The 9,622-nt window shown below is 42.0% G+C and overlaps 1 protein-coding gene across 1 annotated transcript in view; it reads right to left on the minus strand.

Moving 5' to 3' along the window:
• CNIH3 (cornichon family AMPA receptor auxiliary protein 3) overlaps positions 1–7,745 on the minus strand; it is a 49,960-nt gene extending 42,215 nt beyond the window's left edge. The window contains exon 1 of the mRNA XM_030268981.4: positions 7,329–7,745. Coding sequence (XP_030124841.1) covers positions 7,329–7,409 — 81 coding nt within the window. The 5' untranslated portion in view covers positions 7,410–7,745. The remainder of the gene's footprint in view (positions 1–7,328) is intronic.
• Positions 7,746–9,622: the final 1,877 nt, after the last annotated feature.

Consider the following 9,622-nt stretch of genomic DNA (forward strand, 5'->3'; position numbering starts at 1 on the left):
CCTCCCTTCAGATACTGACATTGATGAGATTCCCTCAGCCTTTCCTCAGAAGGGAGAAGCTCCAGTCCCTTGACCGTCTTCGTAGCCCTCCACTGGACCTTCTCCAGGAGCTCCATGTCTCTTTTGAACTGAGGAGCCCAGAAGTAGACACAGCTCTCCAAATGTGCCTCACCAGGGCTGAGTAAAGAGGCAGGATCACCTTCCCTGACCTGCTGGCAACAGTTTTCCTAGTGCATCCCTGGATACCATTCATCTTCCTGGCCACAAGGACAAACTGCTAGCTCAGGGACAGCTTGCTGTCCAACCAGACTCCCAGGTCCTTCCCTGCAGAGTTGCTTTCCAGCAGGTGAGCCCCCAGCCTGTGCTGGTGCCTGAGGTTATTCCTCCACAAATTCAGGACCCTGAATTTGCCCCTGCTGAACTTCAGGCAGTTCTTCTCTGCCCATCTCTCCACCTTGCTGAGGTCCCTCTGAAGGGCTGCAGAGCTCTCTGGGGTATCAGCCACCCCTCCCAGCTTGGTGTCACCAGTGAATGTGCTGAGGAGGCATCTTCGCCTTCAGCCAAGTCATGGATGGGTAAGTTAAACAACACTGGGCTCAGTATCAACCCTTAGGGGACAGCACTAGTGATAGGCCTCTCCTGTGCCATGGATTACAACCCTCTGAGATCTGCCATTCAGCCAGCTCCAAATGCACCTCACTGTCCACTCATCTACTCCATGCTTCCTGAGTTTGCCTATGAGTGTGTTGTGAGAGACAGTGAGGAAAGCCTTGCTGAAGCTGAGGTGGACAATATCCACAGCTCTCCCCTCACCCATCCAGGCAGTGTTTCATCTCTCCACCCATGGAGAGTTCATAAGTGATCTGGACAGGACCTTGAGCAGCCTGGCCTAACTTTGAAATTAGGCCTGCCTTGAAGACGAGATTTGACTGGAGGATTTCCTAGATGCCTTCCAATCAAAATTATTCTATGAACCTTTTACCATTTTTTTAACAGGAACAAGATATTTCTGAAGTTGTAATTACTATCAAGGAATACAGGAACCATTCTGTTAATAAAATTGCTTCTTGCTCTCTGCACACCATCACAGTCACAAGTTGAATTTTTAACAGGGAACGTCCAACTGTGAAACCCTGGAAGGTGACCTAGTAAATCAAACAGTATTTGACATTCTTTTGCCTTCATCCCATCAGCTGACTCTGCCCTGTGACTTTAAGTGACTCTTTTCAGAGTGGAAATAAGAATAATTCTTACCTGTCTCATGCGAGAGAGATACTTTTGTTTCCACATAAATGGGAAGTGTTTTCCAAACTACAATCACCAGAAGAGTAAGCCTCCCAGTATGCCCAGTTTACAACTTAAATGAGACCTAGTTCCTCTTCCTGGTAGATTCACCTCCAGCTGTCAGCAGCTGCATTGGTTATAAATGAGGGGCATGACACAGGCACTGACAAAGAGGAAAGGGTCAGAGTTCCTCTGTTATCTGTATGGAAAACATTCTCTGCTGAGCTTCCTCCTCCTTCTGAAAAACACTTTGCTAAAAGGATATTCATGTTGGAGCGAGGGTAATCCACTAAGCCAGAGGTCTGAAGGCTCAATTCAATGTTTTAAATTTGGTTTAATGTAGTATGTGGTGGCTGAATAAACAAACACATGTAATGAGCTATAAACTCATGCCTCCGACTCAATCTAAAAGTTACTCATGGTCTAATAAAATATGACAGCTATATTGCCTTGCTTATTAACAAGCACAGCAGTTACTTAAAAGCACTAGAAGTACATTCTTTACTAATTTGGATATAAATCCCTTTAGTAAGTAGATTTTACCACTAATCCTAAGACCAAAAACCCCTTGGATATGTGACAACCAGATAACTTTTAAATAGCTCTCTGCACATATTGTGGGAGGCACGAGACTCCACAGAATAATTTATTTTACACAGATAATGGAGTCACTGTGACTTGTGAGGCATCCAGAATTACAGCCATTGGCAAACACACACAATTTAAAATCTTTCTCCAAATGAATCTCATCATGACAGTTCAAGCAAACACAGAGATCCTGCTTAAGTCTATGCTGGAGCCCATAGACTGACTTCTATTATCTTTTTAATTATTATTTAAGCATGGCAAGGTTACTAAACCGAGATATACTGCTTTCCCAATATAAAAGATACAGTTTGCTCCACAGCCTGTGCTGCCTGGCCTAATATCTGTCTGTCAGCATTAATGTGACAAACTTCTGAAAGAAAAGTTGTAAGGGAACTGTCAAGCTATGTTATAGCCAAGGCAATCTGGCTGTGCTCTGTCTTTGAAAAGAGTGGAAATATCAGACTCATTCCTTAAACTGTCCTGACTATAAAACCTTGAGGGACAATGTGCTTAGCTGCTTAGTCAAGAAAAGACATTTTCAAGAAATATGTATAACACACAGCAATAGGAATTGTGCCCCCCTTCATAAAGCTTTAATCTGATTTTATTTTTAAGCACATAATTATCCAACATTCTCAGAGAAATGCATTAATGACTCATTAAAGAACAGTACTGAACTTCAATATCTGTAAAGAATTCAGGCTTGACCAGAAGTCTGTAAGGAAATCACTTTCTTTTCAAGACAGGCTCTAAAGCATTGCAAAGAGGTTGAATTGAGATGATTGATAGCCTTCACTGGAAAGAAGCACAGGTTCAAGTCAGATCATAGATCTCTTTCTAGGTTTCAGGTAGGGCAGAGATCTCCTCCAAATCTAAGTTACAGAAACAAAAAGACACAGATACACAGAGAACATTGATAGATCAGCACACAGTTTGTGACCAAAGTGTTTTTCTCAACTGACTTTGCTATCAAGCCAAACTTATATGCTTTTCATGTATCTTCAAAATTAAGGCTGTACAATATATATAAAAAAAATACACTAGGAATTTTATGAGAAAGCCTAAGTAAGTCAAAAGCCAAGTAGTCATCAAATTCTACATCCATAACTCTTTGAGAGCTTTCAAATTTTTTACCTGCACTATTGAAACTGTGCTAATAAAACACAGACCACATCACCAGGACACTACAGTGACAAAAAACAGAAGTGACAACATCTTACATGTGTATAGCATTTTCTGTCAGAAGGCAAAGATGTTTTAGGAATAGTCTTAAATAAAGTGACAGGCAGTACTTGCAGTATAGTTCCATTACTCACACTTAGCAAATGAGAGAACCAGGCACATATAACTTAAGGTGTCTGATAAACATAACACACAAAGCCATTTGCAGAAACAACACTGAATACAGATTCCAAGGGCTTAATTCCCTGGTGTTTGCAATAAAAAGGATGCTTTGATTAAAACTACAAGTCAATATTGGTCTATATTACTCTGTTCAGTCACAGCCTACCACTGTTTTTAATTATACTTGCGAACTTGTAACCGTTAAGTGAAGCCGAAGTTATATTAAGGTAGTTTATCAAGATTAATACTATCCTCACACTTCAAAAGAAGAGTAAGGTGGTGTGGGGGGCATAAACCAAAAAAGCTCCATCTTCTACTGCTTTATTCTCCTTATACTTTATTCTCCTTATACAAGTAGCTGCCATTACTTTCAACACATACCACTCTTGTTGTGCCAAAGAGCTGTTCTTGGATTTACCTGCATTCATAACTCCATCAAAATACTCCAAAAATCATCCAGTGTGGTACAGCTTCTCAGGCTGGCACTGCCATTTTTTTCTCTGGCATGATATCCCTGATACTTTCTGGCAATCCTTTGGTTATGAAGCAGTCACATGCAAAGATATGCTTGTACGACTTGAAAAAGAGATGGTCCACCATGGAAATTATTTTCTTTTTAATAGCAATGTTCTTGGTACTTATTAATTGTTCTGCCGTGCCATTATAAGATGGACCACTTTGAAAGGCTCTTTTCTTAAAGCTTTCCTTCAAATAACCAATTGCAAAGCAAGTCTTTCATCTTAAAATATCACCAGAAGAGAAGGACTCAGATTACTCAAAACCAATATGCTTAAGAGAATATAGTGCTGCAGGACTCAACACAAGCATTTCCCTTTTTAACTGAGGACAAATAAGGCACAACTTGGTCAACTTCAGTTAACTTCACTTGAGACACAACTTAGTGGAGCTACACTAGAAATGAATGTGGTGTGTCAAGTCTTGTCAGGAGTTCAAACAGACTTGACATGGCTCAGTTCAATGTTAACAAGAAGCTAAAATCTTAGTTCAAGATCACTTAGGAATGGAATAAAACTGATCAGTAAAAAGCTGTATATAAAGAAGAAAAAGAGCTGAGGACAGCAAAACAAAGTGTCTGTGATAGCAGGAAGACTAACACTGTTCTTGAGCTTACAAGATCAGATGAGGATCCTGAGCTTACAAGATCAAATTATGTAGTTAGCAGACCAAATTCTGCTGTTAGTTGTATCATGCACTTCTATACGGTGTTTCTAATACTGTGACATTACACCTAGAAGTAATGTGGTCACTGAACAACCTAAATGCTGTAAAAATTCCTCTACCACACAGTGTCACATTGGTTTAATGTAGTACATGAAGATTTTCAAGTCCTTTTCTTCCATTTAATATATATGAGTGAAATTACAGCAATAATACAGTAAGATAATCTTGTGCAGAGTTTAAACAAATGTTTCTGATAATATCTAATTTGGCTTTATTGGGAGGCTTTTTTATGACAGGCACCTCTGGCTACCTATACAAGAAAATCACTCAGAGGCAGGAAAAAAATTATAATATATTCCAGGTATCTGGAGGACTGTGTTAATTTTGTTCACAAATCCTTTAAAATGCTCTGACCAGCTTCATTCTGTGTCCTTCCAAAGAGTAAAGAGCATAGGAATGTATAAACAGTGTTTAACTTCTTAGAGGAAAGGTACCAGAAAGGCACAGTGTCCAAAAGTAAAAATCCTCATCTTACTCTCTTATTTTGGTTGTACAGTTTTTATTAAACTTATTAGATCAATATGAATGAAACTCAAAATTCATCTGACTTGCCAGTAGGAAGAAAATTAAGTTTTATTTGATCCACTGTTAAATCATTCCAGATATATATGTCCAAACCTCATTCAGCTTCAGGTTAGAAAAACACCAAGTCAAATGTTACAGTTTTTCTTATCCTTTAAAATAATGTACAAAATATAAATTCTTATTCTCAGAAATCTTCCAAAGTGATGGAATGCTCAGATTATTCATCAACTTACTCTTAGCAACAGAATTTCTTAAAAAAAATAAACAGGATAATATAATTATTGAAACACTCCTCTGCCATTATTAGAACCTATGTACAATATATTTACTGTCCCTTACCAGTATATTATAGTGGAAGAAAAATCAGGTCACAGGGAAGGAGTAGGAGTTTTGTTTCTTGGGAAGATTTTCACAACTGAGATGTTTAAGGTAAAAGAAACTCCTATGACTCAGTACATAACTTACAGAAGAAACCAGACTGCACCAATTCTTACAGAAAGGATAATAAAAATCCTTGTGTTCTGTGTACGTGGATAACATGGACGCCTAAAAGTTTATTTTGGCAGGGTGTTAAATCTGTTATTCTATGACCTTCCTTCACAAATCACATATTTTAATAGAATTTTTCTATTTACTAGAAAAGATAGTGCCAATTCTTTCTCTCTTACAACAGAAGAGCGTTTCCAGCCATTTTCTGATTCAATTCCTCAACAATTTTTAAACAGATGTAAGAAACATGCAGCATAAACATAGGTGTATTGAGAAAATGTTTTCTTTCCTAGTTACTTGCACAGAGCTCCTGTACTGAGGGACTGCTCTTCATGAGTTTATAGACTGAAAGTTAAAAAAATGTTTCACTAAGAGTAAATTTGCAGTAACTGCACTCATTTATGGGAGAATAATTTGTCAGATTTGCTACAAGTCCTTTATGAATTCACACAACAATAACTCCAGATTCAAGAGAAGAGGACATAGTGACAGACTTCAAACACATAAAACAACCATTAAAATTGCTGCAGTTTAATTTGTAGCTAGAGATTCAAAGGGGAACACACTTCTAACTCTAAGCCCCTTGAGGAAGCTGTGGAGTTCTCACTTTTGGAGACCTAAAGGTTTGCAGAGAGGAGGAGAGAAAACATGAGGAATAATCTAAATTTTAGTACTCTTTTTTTTCAGAGTAGTGCAGTAGCTGGCTGTTAGAGATCCTTTCCAGCCTTGCAGTATTTGACATCACAACAGCACTTGGCACTACCATCACACCTTGGCGGTGTCCTTAATTTAAAAAAAAAAGAGCCAAACAACTTGTAACGTTGTTACACATCCCAGGAAGAGTACAAAATACTTAAATTTCAAAGCATTCTTGCAACAGAAGGATTTCTTTCAGTGTGCAAATACAACTAAGCTAGCAGTTGTACTTTCATTTCAATAAAAATAAACTCTGCAGCTCCCTTGCTTGTTAGTCAAAGGAGGGTTTTTCTTTTAAACATACTCCATCAGGTAGCTGTAGAAGCATCCGTGAGACTCGCTCTATTTTCCAACTGATCCTGTTCAATCCTGAATGCTTACAGCACGGAGTTATCATGCAGCACACATGAAGTGTAATTAATTCTAAAATATGTAATAGTTCAAAAGAATTGCAATCTATGCATTAGAATGATTTCACATCTTCTGAGTTACACGTTTACGCCTACCACAGACATACAGCGAGCAGTAAGGAACGAGCACCAGCCCTGTGGAGTTAAATTAACGAAGGTGGACCACAATATGCGGGTCATGTATCAGAAGGACGAGAGAGTTTCTCATTCAACTTTTAAGGAAGTTATTAAGGTAGTAATTACTGGAGAGAAAACACCGTATCTGCTTCATCAGATACGGGGCGGTTTCCCCATCACAGCGCCCGTTTCGCAGGCAGGAGAAGCAGGCGATGTTACCTGGACAGCTCCCTCCCGCCTGGGCACGGCCGGCGCTGAGCCGCGGGCAGCGCCGAGCTCCGCCAGCAGCCGGGGCCGGGGCAGCGCCCGGCCCGCTCAGGAGCGCTCCCGGCAGCGGGGACCGGGCTGCCACGGACCCCGGGCTGCCACGGACCCCGGGCTGCCACGGACCCGCGGCCGCGGCTCCTTGCGCTTACATCAGTGTAATAAACACCGTCCCCCGCCCAGAGGTCTCACGTCAAGCCCCGTCCGCCTGGCCCCGCCGCGGGACGCTGCGCCCCGGCTGCCCGGGCGAGGGGCTGCTCGCCCCCGCCTCAGCCCGCCCCGCTGCCCCGCTCCCTCACGGCGCCGGGACCCCCCACACCGGAGCTGGAGCCGCCTCCAGCGCGGGGGCCGCGGGGCTGGGGTACTCACATGCCAGATGGCGAAGAAGATGAGGGCGGCGCACAGGACCAGCGACAGCATGTAGCAGAAGGCGGCGAAGGTGAAGGCCATGGCGGGGAGAGCCCTCCGCGCCCCCCTCCGCCGGGCGAGAGGTGCCAGCGGGTGAGCGGCCACCCCCGGAGCGGCAGCGCGGCGAGCGGAGCGGGCAGCGCCTCACGCAGCCGGGGCCGGGCGGCCGCCGCCCCCCGCGCCGCGCCCGGGCCCGCCCCGACCCCCGCAACGCCCCCGGCCCGGCCCGGCCGGCCCCCGGGCGCGATCCCCGCCCCGCGGTGGGCGGCCGGCAGGGGCGGGATGCGCTGGGGTCCGGGGCCCGGCGGTGCGCGGCTGGCGGGGGGCTCCCGCCGCCGCTCCAGCGCCTGCAGTCAGAGAGAGCCGCGTGTTTCTGACTGAAATCCTGTCACGACAGCGTGAGAGGAAGGAGCGTAGGCTGGGATCAGTTCAGGCCAGATCTTGAGAAGATAATTATGTGCCTAAACTTGAAGTGCTTTGATGGGGGGTTTTTAAGTTTTTTGGGTTTTTTTCCATTTCAGGGACAGCTAAAGCGGGTGAAGCGTAGCCCAGGCACAGTGGGTGGACCAGCGGTGGAGTGTCCGTCCTCTGAAGCAGAGGGGACAGGAACCCAGCTCATGAACCAAAGCAGAGTAGCTCAGCAAAGCAGGATCAATCTGCCCTTTCCCATCAGGTGAAAAAGGCATCTACTGCTGGAGTAAATAAATAAAACCTTTCTTAACTGCCACTGCTTTCAGGTATATGCAATATCTAAATTGCTGAAGTACATATGTAAAATAATAAAGGAAGAGCAAGCTGCTGCCTTCTCTTATTTTTAATGGATGGATCCACTCATATCTTGTCTTTAGCAGCCTCCACAGTTTCTCCAGACACAACATAGCTGTTTCTGCAGATCTGGTTTAGATTTAACATCAAAAGTTCTTCCACTTCTTTGGAGCACATCAGCTGGCACAGTACAGCAGGTTTGCAAGCAAAAAGTTTTAATGAGAAAATACCAGAGAACCATCACAAGTCCCATTTAAAAATATCTTGAAAACCATGGATGAAAGTAATGTATTTGAAACATCCTTACAAAACTGAAACAGAATTTCAGCTCACAGCATTTTTTCATTCCTTTTATGGATTAAAGGAATTCAGTAACAACACTGTTTAGACTTTGCCATTGGTCACCTGTGAAAGTCAGACTTCATGGCATAAGAGAACATAATTCCATCAAAGCCAAGTCCAGTGGAAGCTTTCTTTGTAAATGTTTCCAATATATTTTTGTTTAAAAGTACAGTATATTATTTCTAACATATTATGTTATATATGCACTTTTATCCTGAGGAAAGAGTGATGATTTGAATCAAGAGTCAAGGCCAGTAATTAATAAACCAATCAGGAATAAACTAATGGATCTAACCTTTCATAATTGAGCTGCTCCAGACTGTACGTGTGGTCTGATGCTTTAATTAAGCAAGACAGAACATGGCAAATAGAAATCAGATTTATGTTATACAGGGATGCAGTAAACCTATTTATTGTAATTATCTGACCTTTTAAATTTTTTGTACCTGAAATCCTGTAGAGCATATACTTGTGAATGGTTTGTTCATAGCCACACATTTTGAAAAGAGCAGTAAATGAGGTACCGGCGTCATCTTTGGAAATATTTTTTTTTTTTTGTCATGGTTACTTTAATATCTGGATATATATTACCCATGCTAAGATTCAACACTGAAAACACCTGATGCTTCTAAGAAAATGAAAATAAAACATTTCTTTCTGGAGCACTTATATGTATGCACCTCCATAAATATATATGCATACGTATGAAAAATATAAATTTACTATAGCTATCATAAAAGACTGAAACAGAAACAACACTCCAAGGTGAATATTCCCCTGTTTTCACTCTCATATTCATTAATATTTCAGCTATTTATTTGCAGCTCTTCAAGTAGCACACAGGCAAAACACTTGTTTCTGATTTTACAAGGAGACAGTTCCACAGCCAAAGACTTCCTAGATCACAGAGGCTTTCCTGATACTGACTTTGAAACATACATTGCCCCTAGCCATATTGCTAGCCATTAATCACTGCTAGTGGCTGTCAAATTACAAAAGATTCTGAGATACAGAGAAGGCAAGAAATCCATAAAGATGCATTTAGAACATTTTTATCTTACTGAGTTCTTCTTACATAATACCATGAGAATACCTTAAGTATCCTCAGATGTTTAAGCCATGGAGAGTGATGGAAAGACATCCCCTCA

Source organism: Taeniopygia guttata, chromosome 3 (assembly GCF_048771995.1).
Source record: "Taeniopygia guttata chromosome 3, bTaeGut7.mat, whole genome shotgun sequence".
NCBI lineage: Eukaryota > Metazoa > Chordata > Aves > Passeriformes > Estrildidae > Taeniopygia > Taeniopygia guttata.